Source organism: Elephas maximus, chromosome 13, assembly GCF_024166365.1.
Source record: "Elephas maximus indicus isolate mEleMax1 chromosome 13, mEleMax1 primary haplotype, whole genome shotgun sequence".
In the NCBI taxonomy this organism is placed as follows: domain Eukaryota; kingdom Metazoa; phylum Chordata; class Mammalia; order Proboscidea; family Elephantidae; genus Elephas; species Elephas maximus.
In genome coordinates, this window is record NC_064831.1 from 90,519,761 (window position 1) to 90,539,687 (window position 19,927).

The 19,927-nt window shown below is 48.3% G+C and overlaps 2 protein-coding genes across 7 annotated transcripts in view; one reads left to right on the forward strand and one right to left on the reverse strand.

Moving 5' to 3' along the window:
* Window positions 1-13,333, forward strand: part of SYNM (synemin) — a 33,057-nt gene extending 19,724 nt beyond the window's left edge. The window contains exons 3-5 of one of the 2 annotated variants that reach the window (XM_049906122.1): window positions 4,675-4,745; window positions 6,981-9,400; window positions 10,334-13,333. In XM_049906122.1, coding sequence (XP_049762079.1) covers window positions 4,675-4,745; window positions 6,981-9,400; window positions 10,334-10,678 — 2,836 coding nt within the window. In that variant the 3' untranslated portion in view covers window positions 10,679-13,333. Of the gene's footprint in view, window positions 1-4,674; window positions 4,746-6,980 lie in introns of both variants that reach the window. The other variant, XM_049906121.1, reaches the window with a different exon arrangement.
* Window positions 13,215-19,927, reverse strand: part of TTC23 (tetratricopeptide repeat domain 23) — a 133,437-nt gene continuing 126,724 nt past the window's right edge. For all 5 annotated transcript variants that reach the window (XM_049906150.1, XM_049906152.1, XM_049906149.1 and 2 more), the window contains one exon: window positions 13,215-19,488. In XM_049906150.1, the coding sequence (XP_049762107.1) occupies window positions 19,374-19,488 (115 nt within the window). In that variant the 3' untranslated portion in view covers window positions 13,215-19,373. The remainder of the gene's footprint in view (window positions 19,489-19,927) is intronic.

The following is a 19,927-nucleotide window of genomic DNA, read 5'->3' on the forward strand; positions in this document are numbered from 1 at the left end:
CTCCACAGGAGCCTGGGCCCCAGCTCTGCCCACGGTGACCAGGCGGCCCTTTAGCCCTCCCTGGTGCTCAGCTTCCCTCATGCTCTGCACCCCTCCTCCCAACTCTGGGGGGCCTGCAGCCCCCTTTATCCTTCCTAGCTCTCCCCTTCCTTGCTTGTAGATCAGAATGCACTGCGTGAACACTCCTCGGACCTCAGGACAGTCACTTCTGGAAATGTTATCTGCCTGTCCCCCTCCCTCCCTCTTGCCCTCATTTATGGTGGGCGCACAGTGAGGCACCATGCCCGGAAGTCCTCAGTGACAGAGACCTGCTGAGAAATTCAATTACAGCCATCTACACCAGACAGACAGCCTTGCTTGGGAAGGCAGGGGGCCTATTAGGTCCTGGAGCTGGGCCAGAGGCCACATCACAGTACATTTCAGCACCGTGGGTTTATGTTGGACTCCTTAATGAGGCAGGGGACTTTGTTTTCCTGCACGTTTGCTTATTTTCCTGCATTAGCGGTTGCCAACCCGTGAAGCGGTATGAAATGTTCGCTAATAGCCGGTGATTCATGGGGTTGGCATTTCTCAGCCACAGCTCAGAGGCAGTTTTCCTCCACCAATCTCAAAATAGCTAGGTTCGATTGGAGCCTCTGAGAACCTTCTACTCATTTCTTGAAGTTGTAGGAGTCTGTTCCTGATATCCCTGAAGAATGTCGCTGTAAGAGCTTTTGGGGAAATCGCACAGTTCCAACATCTCCTTAGAGATGTTTATGCCTTTAACGTCCGAGTCTCCTGTGAGTGTGGATGGGAGGCGGGATGACTTGTCTGTGCTGAGATGTGTCCGTGAACACATGCAGCAAATCACTATGCCCTGCTGTGCATGTAAGGGGATGTGTGCTCCCCTTCCAGGAGCCATGGCGGGGAGGAGTGGCATTTCCTCAGTGGGAACTTCATGTTATTATGGGAGAGCCCTGTAGGGGTATTTTGAGTAAAATCACACACACACACAAAAAAACCCATAAACCTGTTGCCGTGAGTTGATTCCAACTCACAGTGACCCTATAGGACAGAGTAGAACTGCCCCATAGGGTTTCCAAAGAGCGGCTGGTGGGTTCAAACTGCCAACCATTTGGTTGGCAGCTGAGCTCTTAACTGCTGCACCACCAAGAGTCCGAGAGCTGGTTAGGGGCCAGATAATGAGGGTCAAATGTTCCATGTTAAAGATCTTAGAATTTGTGCTGTGGACAGTGGGGAACCAGCTAAAGTCAGATAGGTCACTGAGAGCAATGTGGATCATACATTTATAGGACAGAATGCTGACGGCCAGTTAGGAAGCTGGTGGGCTCAAACTGCCGACCTTTTGGCTCGCAGCTGCAGCACTTAACCACTGTGCCACCAGGGTTTCTGAAAAAAAAAAAAAAAAATCACCAAGAGGTGTTTAATTAGCATGGTCTGGGGAGACGGTGGTGGTTCAGTAGTAGAATTCTTGCCTTCCATGTGGAATACCTGGGTTCGATTCCCAGCCAATACACCTCTTGCATAGCCACCACCCATCTCGTCAGTGGAGGCTTGTGTGTTGCTATGATGCTGAACAGGCTTCGGCAGAGCTTCCAAACTAAGATGGACCAGGAAGAAAGGCCTGGTGATCTACTTCTGAAAACCAGCCAGTGGAAACCTAAAGGATCATGATGGTCTGATCTGTAACTGATGGTGGGGATGGCACAGGACCGGGAAGTGTATTGTTCCATTCTGCATGGAGTCTCCATGAGTTGTGGCCAACTAACAACAACAGTGTGGCGTGGAGGGTCTCTCTGCAGGATTTGTGCTTTCTAAAATGTGTGTGCAATGCCAGCGTCTCTGATCTGGAAGCGGGGGGTGGGGGGACAGTTAGACAGCACAGATTAGTGGTCGAGAGTACAGTGTGAGAGCAAGGCTGCCTGGGTTCACCACTCCGTGACCTCAGTCAAGATACCCTCTCTGTGCTTCAGCTTTCTCACCTGTAAAGTGAGGAGGCCGATCTCAGAGGCCCTGCACTATGGGGTTCTAAGACAATGGCATGAATTAATAGACATGGAAGTAGAGCCACACTTGGTGCTCAGTGTAACCAGGCTGGTGAAGGCCCTTGGTACAGGGGCACGTGTGTTGTACCTTGTCCCCCCAAGACCATAAGCCTCTTGGGGGACTGGGGCCCTGTCTGTGTTCCCTAGTACCCTACTACTAAGGCTTCCAAACTCAGGAACTACTGGGCAATTATTTGGATTTCTCTTGAAAGAGGAAAAAAAGCACTCTCCCTTGTTGGCCAGGGGAGGACATATTTTTCCCCAAAAGGGGTGTACCGTTGATGCTGCCTGCTGACCTGAGCCCACCATTCTGGCTATGGTTCAGAGGTCAGAGCTGACCAGGTCGCAAGCACTCTGTGCCCTGATGTGCCAGCTGCAGGAGTGAGAACCCATGGCCCCTGAGGCCTCCTGCTGAGCTGGCAGAGAGAAGATCTGAAATAGAACTTGACCAGCCCCACCCTGGCCTCCTTCACTGCTTAGGCCAGGGCACGTCTGTGGCTGTGATCCTGGGGTTCGGGCGCTGGGAGTCGGGCTTTTACTCTGAACGTTCTTCTTATACTCCAGGCCTCGGGATTTTCTCGGAGCTAGAAGCTATTTGTGTTTCTGGAACCTAAAGTGCTTGGTCATGGGGGTGTGGGAGGAGCAGGGCTGGTGTCCTGTTTCCTGGCTATTCCCGAGGGCAGCCTTGCAGGACTGTGCCAGGTGAGGCCACGCGCACTGGACCAGCCATCTTCCCGGGCTCTGTATACAGCCAGCATCTACTCGTGTGTGTACTGCAGTCATTGCTCCCACGACAGGCCGGCATGGTGTCCATCTTGAGTAGATATTTCTTGTTGCTTTCTTTGCCTCTTTCCTCCAGTGAGTGCTTTCCTTGCTTTCTTCAGACTCCCCATGGGGCTCTGCATTTGTGGGAATTGCCACATTTAAGCTGGTGGAAACAGAACTTGCTGCCAGTTTGCCCAAACCACAAGTCCCTGCACTAATCTGGGTGTCACCCCTCTGCCTCCCTGCCCAGCTCCCAGCAGTGACGTCAGCATTACATGGGCCCTGGCTCCGGGTGCCCTTTGCCGTAGACATTCTATTCCTTGGATCTGGGGTGAGTGACTTCATACATTGCTCTAGCAACTGAACAACTGTTATGCTCCGGCAGCCAGCCTCCTGGTCAGCTGCCGTGATGGCTGGTTTATACCCCGTGCTGAGCCCACCACCAGCATGTTGGTATTGTGGGACCCCAGAGTCTGCTGTTCCCATTACCTGTCATCAAAGTTGAGGTCTAAGTCGCAGATGCGGATAACAGTTTAATGAAGGCTCCAGAATTTTAGACTTTTAGAACTAGACGTCATGGCAGGTAGTGGTAGTTCAGTGGTAGAATTCTCACCTTCCATGCAGGAGGCTAGGGTTTAATTCCTTGGCCAATGAACCTTGTGCACAGCTACCAGCTGTCCATCAGTGAAGGCTTGCTCTGATGAACAGGCTTCAGTGGAACTTTTAGCCTAAGATGGACTAGGAAGAAACGCCTGGTCATCTACTTTGAAAATCAGCCAGTGAAAACCCTATGGACCACAGTGGTCTGGTCTGCTATCAGTCATGGGGATGGAGCAGGACCAGGCAGTGTTTCATTCCATTGTGCATGGAGTTGCCATGAGTCAGGGACCAACTCAATGGTAGCTAACAACAACAGCAACAATGGAGCTGGAAGTAGCCAAAGAAGTCACCTTGTAAGTGGTTCCCATCCATTGTATTAAAGGAGCTCATGGGAAGCTGCTCTGGGTGGAGTGAAGACCCCGTGGTGGTGTGGTGGTGAAGGGGTTGTCTGGAGCTCTTCCTTCTCTCCTTCTACCCTGCCAGCCTTCCACCTCTCCTCTTCCTCTCCAAAATGCCCCATGGAACCATTTGAAAACCACAGGTACAGGCCAGCTGCATTATTCGCAGACAAATGCTACATCTTGCTGTGGCCCTCGTCCATCTGGTTATTGCTCTAAGCACTCAGTCCCTTGCAGGCATCCCTCCACCTGCAACTCCAGAAAGACCCAGTGGAAGTTGGAATTGATTGGGGCCTCCTAGCCTAGAGTGGGGTGCCCTGCATGTCCCCCCTTCCCTGGAGAAGCCATATCCCTTCCTGCCTCCCCAGGCCCACATCTCTCCAGCACCACGTTGTTCATGCTCCCCTTGGTCTGGGTTTGGAAGGGCTTTCAAGACGGGCTTGGCTCTCCAGTACGCTGAAGCCATAGCCTGTTCATTTTATTTCTTCAGCTGGTATGAACTAACACCCATCAGGTGGCAGATACTGTGGCGTGTGCCGGGGACATTGCAGTGAGCCAAACAGCACAGCCTGGCCTGGGGTCTGCTGAGGCTGGCAGGTGGGCCCACACCTCCACAGCGCAGATTCTACCCGCACCCTTCAGACATGAGTCCTAAAAAGCATGGCAGTGTGACAAGATGGTCAGTGACCACATATTATACAATACATTGTACTAGAGACAGCTTTTTTATTGTACTTTAGACAAAGGTTTACAGAACAAACTAGCTTCTCATTAAACAGTATGCCTCTTGTTTTATGACATCAGTTAGAGACACTTCTTGCTCTTTTATTTCCTAATGAATTATTTTTTAAAAATTATTTTTACAGAGCCTTACTGGAAGGAGAAAGTAATCCAGAAATACTGATCCGGATGAAACACGTTGAAAATATACCAGAAGGTAAATAAATCTTTAAAAAGCTAATTATAGACCTTTAAACTGCTTTCTATTTGAACTCTTTATTCCCTCTATCAATAGTAAGGCCTCATTTATCTGGAAGAGTAGGGGTTAGATACGAGTTTTCAGATAACTATCGTTCATCTTTCTTTTAAGTATCAAATAGATTTTAGTTTAATGGCACTGGTGGTGCAGTTACCTGACTCAGCTGCTAACCGAAAGGTTGGATGTTTGAATCCACCTAGAGGCATCTCAGAAGAAAGGCCTGGGGATCTGCTTCTGAAAAACCAGCCATTAGAAACCCTGTGGAGCCCAGTTCTACCCTGACACATGTGGGGTTGCTGTGAGTCAGAGGCAACTGGACAGCAACTGGTAATAAAGGACCTGTAGGATAACTTTTCCCCCCTTTTGGCATCTTAAGAAGCTTTTTGGCTAAGCAAGAACAGATTAAATTACATACAGTGTGTTCAATATTTCATAATTTTAGTGTTCATGAGTGTTTTACCGTATTCAAAATCATGGCAAACTGGGAATACGTGTATGTGGTTCTTCTGTTGGGGAGAGCCCTGGTGGCACACTGGTTAAGAGCTTGGCTGCTAACCAGAAGGTCGGCGGTTCAAATCCACCAGCTGCTTCTTGAAAACCCTGTGGTTGCTGTTGTCTGCGATTCACAGTGACCTCGTGTGTATCAGAGTGGAACTGTGTTCCATAGGGTCTTCAATGGGTGATCTTTTTGGAAGTAGATTGCCAGGGCTTTCTTTGGAGGTGCCTCTGGGTGGACTTGAACCTCCAACCATTCAGTTGGCAGCCAAGTGCATAACCGTTTGTATCACTCAGGGACTCACTGAAGTGTATAAAGACTTAATATTCTCAAACTAAATTTATTTTAGCAGTTATGTATCATACCAAAAGAAAGTAAACTTTAGAATAAATACCACTGATTATGACCTATCTTCTTAGACTTTGAGCTTCCAGATACTTCTTTGCCCTGCACAGGATAGGTGCCCCATTAGCTGTGTGTTGAATAAATGAATGGATGGGTTTCTAGATAGTGAATTTATAGATACTTATTAATTTTTTTTTACTAATACACTTCAGTTTATTTGGTAATATTGCACAAAGTAATGTTGGCTGAGTGCCCACAAGATGACAGGGCTAAAACTATCCTGTGATCTTCTCTTGTTGAACATTCATTAAAAACCATTTGCTTCCTGCACTGTTTCCTGGGTGTTCATCTTCTGAGACTTCTCAGTTTAGTGTATGTTGAACTGAAAAGAGGAATCCATGGAAAATGTCCTGGCCTGATCTCTCTCCTGTGTGCTGGGCTCTGTCCCAGAGAGGCCTGTCCTTGGCTGCCATGGGGGAAACCAAGGGAAAGGGGCGGCTCCATCCCAGCTCAGCAGAACGCGGTGCGGCTAGGCACCAGGGGGCGCTCTCGGGTGGACGATGTTCCAGGCCATGTTCTAACTACAGAGTGCCATTCCTAAGGGCCACAGGTACCTTGGAGGAGTTTGGACTCCATTCAGATGGTCCAGAACAGAGCAGGAACCTGCGTAGACTGCCTCCCAACCCCAAAACCGTGAAATTAAAATAGATGGTGTTGGTGACTGGTAGGCTTCCTGCACTGGTGCCTTTTCAAATGAGAAGGCTGTCAAAATAGAAGAAACCTGGAAGCTTAAAAACAAGGTTAATTCCTCAAGATTTGTTGGCCCAGCATAGAAATCAGTGAAAAATAAAAGCATATCAAAGGGGGGAGGGGTAATATGATTTGGTCTTTAATAATTCATTTATGTACTTTGTAATTACAAAGCTCTTCTCTACTGAAATAAAATTAGCTTTTCTCAACAAAATAGAAACTAATGGTTTCCAAAACAGCATAAGACTGTGAAATGTCAGCCACAGAACTAGCCCCCCGGCCTGTCTGTCCTGCGTGCTGTGCTCTACAGTCAGATGGTTGATGTTTTCGTTAAGATGGATGAATATTTTAAGACCAGTAACCAGAGAAGAGTGTTAGGCTGAAGTATTTGTAGTACAATATGTCCTTTTACCAGAGTTTGAAAAACTACTGAAAAATAATATGGGGGGAATTGAAAAGATTTTATTTATAATGACTTTTCTATTTTTTAAAAAATATATTTATTATAAAGGGGTGGGATTTGACCTGCGTTGATGCTTTTAAGATGAAAAAAAGGTAATGATGACTATCATTTTAACAAATGGTTTGTTCAATCCCTACAGAATTCAGAAACACATCCTATCAATACACCAGCTCAGTATTGCAGAGGGAAAATGAAAGAAACCAGTTCCCAAGGCAGAAGGTACCTCCAGCGAGTTTAAATCACCTCTCGGGGCTGTATCCGAGCAGGCGTACCGGAAGTGCTGCCCGAGGTAGCTTCCTGCGCTCTGGATACTCCTCTGCGGCCTCCGTCCGGCAGGAAAATGCTTATGAAAAAACTGCCAACAATCGAACCAGCTTCAGAACTTTTTCTCCAGCCTATGGTCTTTCAAGAAAAACTGAAGAGCAGGTGAAAACCCTCTCTGAAAGACCAAAAACTGAAGGTGAAGGTGATGTCATCAGTTCCATAGCCAGGGGCTCCACCGTTGCCCAAAAGACGTACCAGGAACGCCGAGACAACATGGCAGTGGGCGCTTCTGAGAGCACATGGTCAAATGAGAGGACTGTCACTTCGAGAAAGGAAACAGAAGTGAAAGCCACAAGGGAGCAAGGTAGAGACATACCAGGAACTATCAGAACAAAGCAAGAAGAGAAAGTGTTTGATTCCAAAGAGAAGGCTTCTGAGGAGAGAAACTTAAGGTGGGAAGAACTGACAAAGTTAGATAAAGAAGCAAGAAAGAGGGAAAGTCAGCAAATGAGGGAAAAGGCTAAAGGGAAGGAATTGCTGAAAGAGAAAAATGTGCCAGAAAGAGAGATACCGATTAGTCTGGAAGCATCCCAGGGCAGCACCCCAGAGGTGTCCCCAGAAGGCTTCCAGACGTCTGTCAAGAAGGATGTTAGTGGTGGGACAGATGAAAGGGTGGAAACAAGAGAGGCAAGCTTCAGGATGGATACCGGCGACATTCCCAGCTCTGTGAAAGGTGACTCCATGACTGAAACCATTGCAGAAAACATTGTCTCCAGTATCCTTAAGCAATTTACCCAGTCTCCAGATACAGAAGCATCTGCTAATTCTTTTCCAGACACAAAAGTCACTTACATGGAAAGGAAAGAGCTTCCTGGTGACAGGAAAACAAAGACTGAAATCATCGTGGAGTCTAAACTGACTGAGGATATCGATGTTTCGGATGAAGCTGGCCTGGACTACCTTTTAAGCAAGGATATGAAGGAAGTGGGGCTGAAAGGAAAATCTGCTGAGCAGATGATAGGAGATATTATCAATCTTGGTCTGAAAGGAAAAGAGGGGAAAGCAAAGGTCGTCAGTGTGGAGATCGTTGAAGAGCCCATGAGCTACGTGGGAGCAGAGAAGGCAGAGGAGTTCTCCACCCCGTTTGAAGTGGAAGAGGTCGATGATGTGTCTCCAGGCTCCAAGGGGCTTGTTGAGGAAAAGGAAGGTTATGGAGAAACAGATACCACGTTCTCGGTCAATGAACGTAAAAGGACCAAGCAGCCACCTCAGAACACAACTCATGTTGAAGAAGTGACGGAGGCAGGTGACTGGGAGGGAGAGCAGAGTTACTTTGTGTCGACTCCAGATGAACACCCAGGGGGCCATGACAGAGAGGAAGGCTCTGTGTACGGGCAGATCCACATTGAAGAAGAATCCACCATCAAGTACTCGTGGCAAGATGAGATTGTGCAAGGGACTCAGAGGGGAAGGAAGAGGGACGACTCGTTGGGAGAGAAGGTTGTGAAGCCATCGGATGTTCCAGCTCCCGCTCCGGAGGGGGACTTGGATTCTTCTTACTGGAGAGAACAAGCTAAAAGTGGCGAGTTTCATGCTGAGCCCACAGTCACTGAGAAGGAAATTAAAATACCACGTGAATTTCACACATCCATTAAGGATGTCTTCTCCAAGGAACCCAAACAGCAGCTGGGGGAGGTTATCGGGCAGCTGGAGGAAAGCCTTCCTGAGCGAGTGAGGGAAGAGCTGTCTGTCCTCACTCGAGAGGGTGCAGGGGAGCCTGAGAGCATTTCGGTGGATGTAAAGCAAGTCCAGACTTCTGGCGGTGGCGCCACGACCTTAGTTGCTGAAGTCAATCTCTCACAGACTATAGATGCTGATAAGTTAGATCTAGACAAACTGAGCAGGGATGAAGCCAGTGAAATAGAGAGAGCTGTGGAGTCGGTGGTCAGAGAGAGTTTGACCAAGCAACATAGCCATGTGCCTGGAAGCCCTGACACGGAAGGTGGAACGGAGGCCCCAGCCACTGGCATTAGCTTCAAGCGCTGGGCCACCAGGGAACTGTACAGCCCCTCTGTTGAGGGGGATGATGCCAGTCCAGTCTCTCCCAGCACAGAGCAGGTCACCCGCCAGGGTCCCGTGTCGGCCACCGTAGAAGTCAGCAGCCCCAGGGGCTTTGCCCAGTCACAGGTGCTGGAGAACATAAGCCAGTCTGTAAGACACATTCAGATAGGCCCTACTGAAATCTGGAGGACTGAGCAAGTCTTGTCTGAAGGACCCACTGCAGAAGTGGTGGAGGTAAGTGGAGAAGGAGACCTTGATCAGGCAGAGGCCTCAGCGGGAGCCAGCTGGTCTGTGAGGCACCTCACGCTGGGTCCTAGACAGAGTCAGATGTCCCAAGAAGTCTTCTTCCGAGGGCCTGTCCCTGCCCCTCAGGAAGAAGGGGGCACAGAAGAGCCTGGCCAGGCTGAGTTTTTTACAGACGCTGACCAATCGGGGAGGCACATGTTTGGCTCCAAACAATTTCATGCTAAAAAGGAAATTATTTTTCAGGGTTCTATTCCTGGGGCAGGGAAGGCTGGTGATTATTTTCAAACTGAAGAGTCCACGGGTACCCAGGCTTCTGTAAGGCACCTCAGATTAGACCCTGAAGAAGGGTTCAGTGAGCAAGTCCATTTCACAGCCCCAATTCTAGAGGAAGTGGAATCGAGTGTCAGAGGGGGTTCTGAAGACACTGGTGAGCTGCCTCGTCACAGCACATCCACCAGGCACATCCAGATCGGTCCTCAGAAGCACCACACCGCTGAGCAGATAGTTTACCAGGGACCCATTCCCCAGCCCGTGGGATTTAGTGACTCAGAAGGCACTGTCCACAGAGAGGGCTCAGCAGACATAACCCAAGCCAGTCGCAGTTACACTTCAGGAAAAACAATTCTCATGACTGAAAAGAGCTCCTTCCAAAGGGCTGCTCCTGAATCTCCTCTGGAGGACAGTGCAGGAGGTTCATCTGAGGCAGAAGGGACATCAGATGTGAGCAGGTCCTTTAGGCACATTAGACTAGGTCCTACTGAAACCGAAACCTCTGAACACATCGTCTTCCGTGGACCCATTTCCAAAACGTTTGCACTTGCTGGTGCAGTGGGTTCCCCTGAGCTAGGTGAGTTAGCAGACAGCAGCAGGTCGCTAAGGCACGGTACACTGGGGCCCAAAGAAACTTCCTTTACCTTTCAGATGGATGTGAGTCACGTAGAGGCGGCCCCCGGCTCCGCCCAGTGGACACAAGAGGCCACGGTCCACTTCCCTGCGGGGAAGGAAGCGGCAGCTCCCGGTGTGTCTGACGGTGGAGCCTGGAGAGACGCTGGCAGTAGGAAGGACCAGGCAGAGGGCAGGAGCTTTCAGGCCCCTGTTGGTGATGGAAACCAGGCCCAGGGGCCAGAGGGCAAGGAGCAGGCTGAGTTTGATAAGATAGTGCAGCAGCAGAGGATGGTGGACCCGAGATCGGTGGTGTCTGACGAGAAGAAGGTTGCCGTGCTCTATCTAGACGAGGAGGAGGAGGGCGATGGGCACTGGTTCTGAGAAACACAAATGTGTAGCTTTAAATAGCATCTTATTTGCTAACATACCAACATACAAAGGCCTTTACTTATTTTAAGGGAGGGGCCTCACTCTGTGAAAGCCGCTCCTTTTTTTACTTTCTTCAAAGAGGCAACGGTCAATTTACTTTATAGCTACTCTGCAGAGATTTCGGATCAATTCAGGCCTTAAAAGGCATTGGAGTTTTATTTTTGAGTTGGGACTTCTACAGAATACTTTTTAATCTTAAAAGATTCTTTTTTCTGAAGTATTCTCTCCACTTCTGGAGACAGTTTTCCACGTGGCCACAGAAATGCCTCACAACTTTTTGCAACCATGATTATCTATATGTAAGGTGCCTACACAGTAACCAGATTAATATATTTAAGAATAAGTTTTATTTGCATGTGCTAACATGGGATAGCAAGCTAACAGTTTCAGGGAAAAAGGAATGCAGTTTTCTTTTTTCCAAGTCTTTTCAAATAGAAATCCTAAGAAATAAGCAGTCTGCTTATAGATTTAAAAAAATCTGCTAAATAATTTTATCTTTAGGAAAAAGTTCTTTGAATAGGGTTAAGTTAATTTTAAGTTTTGAACGGATTGCTTTCCATGGGCAGAACTTTAAAAAACAGAGTGTTTTATTTGTGGAGAGGACAGCTGTAGTCTGTTTAAAATCAACATACTGGCTGTGTGTGCACAGCGTCCTAGAACATGGCGTGAGATCCACGTGTGGGTAGGATCATTGACTTGCTTGCAGTAGCGCTTTGTTTTTGCAGCACTAGGCAAAGTAGCATAACCTAAGCTCTGAAACAGCCGGCCCCTACCAGAGTATGCCTGAGCTTCTCTGCACCTTAACCTTTAGCACCTAAACATTTCATTTCACTGGTGGGAGGTGGACCTGAAGAGAATTTGACACTCAGGCTGCAGCTGGACTTGCAAGATGGTGTGTGTGCAGTAAAATCCGAAACACAAGGTGGTCGGGTGCCTCACAAATAAGCCGTTCTCAGCCCACCGTTAGCAGAGTGGTGGTCTCTCTGAGCTCGGAGACTGAATGATGAAAATGATTAAAAATCACAACAACAACCAGATCTCATGGAATTTTTGCACTTTCAACAGAAATAATTGCAGCTGGGGTGTTTTGTCCAGGGAAAGGAAAATATGTTAAATAGAATAAGATGCCGCAGAGAAGGAAATGGGTGGCCTCTCCCGCAGCCAACACAGAAGCACCCAGGAGTGGCCCCAGAGGATGGCAAAGGCCCCGTTTTCACGGGCCACGGTGTGCGAGCCTGCAGACATACGCACAATCTGAGATATTAGAGTGTGCTGTGTTAGTTTTATCTTACACAGTGTGTTTTTAAAGCTTCCATCTTTAAAGGCCTAGAGTCGCGTAAAAGTAGCACCTCTAGCAACGTAACCTTATTTTAGTCCAAACTAGAGTCTCTTTGCACGTAGTGCTGTCTAGACTGTACTCCTGGCGTAGCTAGCATCTTGTAACTGACTGTTGTACGCTGAGGAGTGAGGATCCAAGGGTAACGTCATCCTCAGGTAGGCTGTCGTGAGGTGGCGGAGGGGTGACGGCTTGTGAAGATCTTGCCCCGGCACAGTAAACCTAAGGGAGGCATCCGATCACACCATGGCTCGTGGACACGTGGGGCACACCTCCCTGGGCTGTGGTAACAGCTTTAGCAGGCGGTCTACAGGGAATGTGTTTTCTTAATTGATAAGTAGAGAAGGAATGTAGCTATGGTGATGGTGGAATAATTTGGAAGAGTATAGTGGTGACGGATGTGCAACGTGATGACCATAGTCCATGTCACTGAATTATATGTGCAAAAATTGTTGAATTGGCAAATGTTTTATTATACGTATTTTTAACCACAAGTACAAGACAAAACCACTTGTGAATCAAAGTATAGAAAGAGAAAAAGTTGATTTGGATTGTAAGTTTCAAACTTCTTTTTTTACAGCTACCAAAATGAACTCATGATTAGCATAAATAGGTTCAGCAGTGGTCATGGCTCCACAAAGACTTGTTTATTTTAGTTGTAACTGGTAATGGTATTTGTATAAGTGTTTTATTGGTGGCCATTCGATCAAGGTGACAGCCTAGTGTTTTGATGGCAAAACAGAAGTGGCTTAGTTTGATGTAACCTAGCTTATAGCCTTGCAGATGGATGCTAACACGACCCATTTCTACTTTCTCTGGAAAATAATGTTAATATCTTAGACCTTAATTTTTCTGTCCAAGTTGAAGAAATATTCCACTACAAGTTCTCCCATATGGAATCCTGAGCTGTTGTGAGTTATTAAGTCCTTGGATCATTCAGAAGCAGCGTGTGCCCTTGACATGATGACAGGCCATCCCACAGCTCTGTGGTGTTAAAGCCAGTCGCTAGAGACAACAGATCAATTTTGTGTTTGGAGGGAATGGGGACAAAACCAGTCTTCTCCCGTTTATTGTTGTTGAGACAAAATGATATCAGTGGGTTTTCCAACTTCCCACTGGTTATGGTATTGTCTGTTTAAAATGCATATTCAGAATGGAGTCATCTAAAAAGCTAATTTTGCTAACCTCCTATTCCTTGTGAAAGGAAATGTCACAAGAATGTGTAAAAATAAAAATCTAAGAAAGAAAAAAGTCCACACTGTCTCTAAATGAATGTTTTCCAGTAGATTTTGTTTGGTGTTTATTTAAACTCTAAGTAAAGCCTCTCTGTGATCACATTATGTTTTCATGGAAGCACAGAATCACTGGGGAGAGTATCTGTGAAAAATCTCTTAGTTGTTAATTCCCCACCTGAATCAGAGCAGAGCCGGAACTGGTTAGCACGGAACTAGAAAGTGTGGCAGACACGGCATAACCCAATTAGCTTGTATTCAAATACAGGCTGAACAGTCTGACAAACTTAGGAAACCCTGGTGGCACCGTGGTTAATGCTACAGCTGCTAACCAACAGGTTGGCAGCTCAGATCGACCAGGCGCTCCTTGGAAACCCTGGGGGACAGGTCTACTCCGTCCTGTAGGGTGCCAACCAGCAGGTCGGCAGCTCAGACTGACCAGGCGCTCCTTGGAAACCCTGGGGGACAGGTCTACTCCGTCCTGTAGGGTGCCAACCAGCAGGTCGGCAGCTCAGATCGACCAGGCGCTCCTTGGAAACCCTGGGGGACAGGTCTACTCCGTCCTGTAGGGTGCCAACCAACAGGTCGGCAGCTCAGACCGACTAGGCGCTCCTTGGAAACCCTAGGGGACAGGTCTACTCCGTCCTGTAGGGTGCCAACCAGCAGGTCGGCAGCTCAGACCGGCCAGGCGCTCCTTGGAAACCCTGGGGGACAGGTCTACTCCATCCTGTAGGGTGCCAACCAGCAGGTCGGCAGCTCAGATCGACCAGGCGCTCCCTGGAAACCCTGGGGGACAGGTCTACTCCGTCCTATAGGGTTGGTATGAGTCAGAATTGACTGGACGGCAATGGGTTTGTTTGTTTGTTTTTTTTTTAACAAACTTAAGGTAATTTGAGACAAAGGAGTAGCAACATACCCTTACCTGTTGGTAGCTGTTTCACCTCTCCATAGCCTTTGATTGTTGTTGGGTGCTGTAGGGTCTATTTTTGATTCCTAGTGACCCCGTGTGACAGAGCAGAGCTGCCCCATATGGTTTTTAATCTTTAGGCAAGCAGATCGCCCTGTCTTTTTCCCGCAGAGCCACTGGTTGGGTTCGAACTGCCAACCTTTCACTTAGCAGCCAAGTGCTGAACCATTGCACCACCAGGGCTCCTTCCATAGCTTTTTACAAATGATTTTAAAAAATTGCTATAGTCTTCCTCTCATGCTGAAGTTAACAAATTTAATAGATGGCAGACATATGGTGAAATATCCTTAAAGTCATCATTCCCTCAGGGGTGTGGGGGTCCAGATTTTTAAAAAATTTATTTTGTTTTCTGTGATTCTAAGATATGGTCCTCCAAGAAATAAGAAAAGAAGTAACAGATCAGATATCACTCCCTCCCCTCCAAAAGCTAGCATGTACCCTAATGTGATATATACCTAAAATATATACCCCCACATCACATAGAAACCTCTGTCTTCAATTAGATGGGGGGACACTCTTGGTGAGCAGTGACCACATCTCACATCTCTTTTACACATTGCCACAATCCCCATTTATACAAATGTTCCCAGATTATAAAAGATTTACAAGTGACTGGTGGGCACAGTGGTTAAAAGAGATTGTCTGCAAACCAAAAGTTTGAAACCCACCAGCCACTCTGCGGGAGAGATATGGCAATCTGTTCCTGTAAAGATTTACAGCCTTGGACAAGGTCATGGAAGCTCCATACCAAAACCAGACCAAACCCATTGCCGGCAAGTCAATTCTGACTCATAGTGACCCTTTAGGACAGAGTAGAACTGTCCCATAGAGTTTCCAAGGAGTGCCTGGTGGATTGGAACTGCTGACCTTTTGGTAGCAGCCGTAGCACTTAACCACTACGCCACAAGGGTTTCCAGAAACTCCATAGACACATCCAAACCCCCTGAGCCTGAGGGACTGAATCATTGGGCTGAGGGCTCTGGAGACCATGGCTTCGGGGATCATCTATTTCAATTGGCATAACATAGTTTATAAAGAAAATGTTCTACATTCGACTTTGGTGAGTAGCGTCTGGGGTCTTAGAAAGCTTGTGAGCGGCCATCTAAGATACTCCACTGGTCTCACCCCATCTGGAGCAAGGAATAAAGAAGAAAACCAAAGACACAAGGTAAAGATTAGTCCAAAGGCCTAATGGACCACAACTACCACGGCCTCCACCAGACTGAGTCCAGCACAACTAGGTGGTGCCTGGCTACCACCACTGACTGCTCTGACAGGGATCACAATAGAGGGTCCTGCACATAGCTGGAGAAAAATGTAGAACAAAATTCTAATACTCATACACAGAAAAAAAGACCAGACTTACTGGTTTGACAGACTGGAGAAACCCTGAGAGTATGGCCCCTGGATACCCTTATAGCTCAGTAATAAAGTCACTCCTGAGGTTTACCCTTCAGCCAAAGGTTAGACAGGCCCATAAAACAAGACTAAATGGGCACCCCAGACCAGGGGCAAGGACGCGAAGGCAGGAGGGGGTAGGAAAGCTGGTAATGGGGAACCCACGGCTGAGAAGGGGAGAGTGTTGATATGTTGTGTGGTTGGCTACCAGTGTCACGAAACAATACATGTATTGTTTGCTCTGTAACCCTTCATCTAAAGTACAATAAAAACAAACACAAACAAAAAAAGATTTATAGCCTTGGAAACCCTATGGGGCTGTTCTACTCTATCCTACAGGATTGCCGTGAGTAGGAATCAACTCTATGGCAATGTTTTTTTTATGGTACCCTATATATAACACTTTTTTTTATATACTACTAATAACATATATACAAATCCTGGTGGTGTAGTGGTTAAGAGCTATGGCTACTAACCAAAAGGTCAGCAGTTCAAATCCACCAGCTGCTCCTTGGAAATCCTATGGGGCAGTTCTACTCTGTCCTGAAATGTCTCTATGAGTCGGAATTGACTTGAGAGCAATGGGTTTGGTTTGGTTTTTGGTATACCAACAGATGGGAATGTTGCAAATATATGAACTAAGAAAGGTTTGTGTTAAAAACACTGAAACACTTTACAATTGCTAGGTGTGCAAGATTTGCCAAAGAACAAATTGCTGAGGAAGAGCCTCGGCTGGGCAGAGGATGGAGCTTGTTGCTAGGCATGTGGGGAAAGGCAACATCAGCTCTCATGCCTGGGTCTGCCTCCTGGGAATGTGTCGCTGTCAGTCGGAGTCGACTCAATGGCAACGGATTTTTTTTTTTTTTTGGTAGCATCTTACTGGTGCTTCAAGTTGTGTGTGTGTGTGTGTGTGTTTGCTTCTGATTTTTCTCTCCCTCCCATTGTTTAATAATAAAGTTTAAAATTAGTTTTCTCCCCCCTATATATCTTATGTAGGAAGGGGAGAAAAGTCAACCTTACCACGTCATTTCCTTCTGGCTCCAGGGAGGAGGAAAGCAGTGAGTCAGTCAGTGAATGGAACACGGTGCAGAGGACAGGGCACTGTTGTGGGACCTGCTGTTTACACACCTGCCTAGCATTTCTGTCCAATCTTCTGGCAACTGTACCCTTACCTTCCCTTTAGGGGTACCCCACTCCCATTGCATGCTGCGTTGTGGGGATGGTTAATAATCAAGACCTACCAGTCATGTTAGGCCAGGCAGACACTCCCAAGAACTGAGTCTTGAGGGGAGAAATCCCCTTGCTAGTGGCCCCTGAAGACATGGTCTGCCTGTTGCTGCCACCTGCCCTGGAACCTAACCTTTCCAAGACCTAGTTACTGAGTGTTGCCCGCCAATAACCGCCCCACAGTTGTGCAATACTCTTTTCTTCCTGTTATCCAGAGTTGGCTCCTGCAATCCAAGAGCCCTTGCTTGAAGCTCCCCAGTCAGCGTGCACACTCCACATGGATTATAGGGGTGCAGGTGACCAGGTGGGATCTGGAGCCAGTGGGCTCCCGGGCTGGGCAGGTTTTCCTGTGTACCTGAGCATACTGCACAGAAATCTGTGCCAGGACAGGAAAAAGGCTGGGAAGCGGTGCCTTGATTCAGGCAGATAGAAAGGGAAGGCCAGTCCACCTGGACTTTCTGGGCCTCCCTGAGATGGAGGAGGGAGAGGATTTTTTTTTCTTCTGGTGGTGGTATGGGGAAGGGTATGGCTGTGGGCAGGAAGCTGGGAGTGGCAAGGAGGAAAGGAGGGAGAGTGGGAATCAGTGTAGAAAGGAATGAAGAAAACTGGGTGTCAAAGAAGGGGACTACATAAGGGAACACAGAAGAATACATAAGGGAAAAACTCAGCAGGAGTTTGGAGACAGTGGTGATGATTTGCATAACCTGATGAACGTAACTGTACATGTAAAAATGCTGAAATGTTTTGTTATGTATATTTTTACCACAATAAACAAATAGAAGAACTCCATGGTAATAAAAAAGAGGCAGCCACTAAGCCACGGGGCACAGGAACCAGGAACATGGGCCCAGAGGACTGAATTGAGGGTGAACAGAGCTGGCCAGGAGGACGAGCAAGACTGTGCAGGTCCGCTGACACTATGCTGCCTCAAGTGGGTGGCCTCCCTCACTGCCCATATGGCACCAGGATCCGTTTCTGAACCCACGGGGGCCAGGAGAGACCCTGCCCTCCAGGATGGCAGAAGGCAGTGCTCTCAGCAGACTACAAAGTCATTTTGGCACAGGCACCACAACCTATGTGAAGTCACCCCAGGCTCTCTCTGCCCTGTCACGGCCCTTTGTGGTTTGTTTTCCCCATCTCCTCTCAAGGTGGTGCCCTACACAGGTAGGGCCAGTGGGGTTTGAGTTTCCTACTGGGGCCCGAAGGGCAGGCCGGAGTGCTGAGATCCTGCTGCCATCCTTCTGTCCCCGTACCAGGCTGCAGCCTCCCTGGGCTGTGCCCAGGGGCTGAGGGAGGGAGAAGGGAAAGCACCACCTGCACTCATGCCTCCACCTGCCTCGTTCCAGCACTGGTATCATCAGCAAAGGGCAGAAGAAGGGTGCTAAACTCTGTCCTGCACTAGCTACTTTGGTGTGACTACAGCCTCCCTACAGGAACCTGAAGACCACTGCGGGCACTAAGGTACACCCCTCCACCTGCTGCACCTCACACCCCACATACATGCTGAGCCTGAACCACTGTTGGGGAGAGCAGGGGAGCAAGGCCCAGGCTGGGCCAGCTCACAAAGACACTCCAAGCGGAAGCCGCCAGTTTTTCCCTGCCAGGAGGACAGAGGCCACAGGAGCATAACAGAGCAGTCAGGACCCCCCAGCAGCCTCTCGGTGCCGGCCTCACGCCATCAGTTTGGCTTTTGCTTCCCTGCCCTGCCTCCCCTAACCTTGAGGCCAAGTCAGGTCCCTCTATCACTCTTTTCCTGTGTTGCAATTGCTGCCACGGTCAGGGACTAATGCCCTCGTGACCTGTAGAATCTACAGCATCCACGTCAATCGTAAGCTCTGAGAGGACAGGGACCGTGTGTGCCTTGTTGACTGTGGGCCCCGAGTTCTTATGGGGAGCATACTAGGTGCTTGACAAATCTGATGAGCGACTGATGATGTGAATGAAGGTTACCCCTCAGGGCCCCTTTTCAGACTCCGAGGCTCTCCGAGGCAGGCTTCATTTTAAACACATACACCTGAGCACTTACATTGGACACCACAGCCTCAGCTTCCACTTTATCACCACTCTCTTCTTGGTCCCTGTTACCTTCATATAAAAAAGGGCTTTTCCCAGAATGCTATAGCTCCAAATCTGACTCCAGACCTGTGCAAGGTGCAGGCAGTTTTGAGTTTTTGAAGGGAAGCCTTTCAGCAGTGCTGATGGGTAAACATTTTTGTTGGCAAGAAAAACCACTCTGGTGGTAAAAAAAAAAAAAAAAAAAAAAATGCTTTATACAAGCACCAGGTCCCCTTGAAGGGCATCCATTGTCAAAATGTGGCCTGTGGGAGGTTTGTGGTATCACTGTTGCGTCTTGGAGCAAACTGTCAGCCTTGAAAGCTATGCAATGGTTGTTGAATCCTGTCTTCTAGTTGGAGAGAGATTTATGCAGCACCCTAAAATATAAGCACTCAGGTCTGACCAGAGCTTTCTTTGGGGTGATGGGATGCCTTAGTCAGCTGTGTTGGCCCTGGCCTTCCCAGGTGCAGGGTGCTGAGGTACCGCAGGGCACAAGGCTGGCCTGGCTTTCTGAGCCTGCCGTGGCTTCCCAGCAACGTCCGGGGCCCTGCGAGAAAGCAAAGAGTGGTGGTGAGTGAGCGCCTCAGGCGTGCTCATGGCCTCCTCCACAGCCCATGAGCACAGCCTCCTCCACAGTCCGCGCTCATGGCCTCCTCCACAGCCCATGAGCACAGCCTCCTCCACAACCCAAGCTCAGGGCCTCCTCCACAGCCCATGAGCATAGCCTCCTCCACAGCCCATGAGCACAGCCTCCTCCACAGCCCGCGCTCACGGCCTCCTCCACGGCCCATGTTCTTGTAAAGGCACGCGTAGCAACTACCGAGCTACATTTAATGAAAAACCTCAGGAGGGAATGGAAATGAAAGAGAAGCGTGCCACAAAAACATAAAACACAATTTTTTTTCCTCCTGGTTTCTAATTCCTTGTGATTAGTCTTGCTAAGCTGAGACAATCCTTAGCTGGCTCAGGGAGCAGAACAGGAGCAA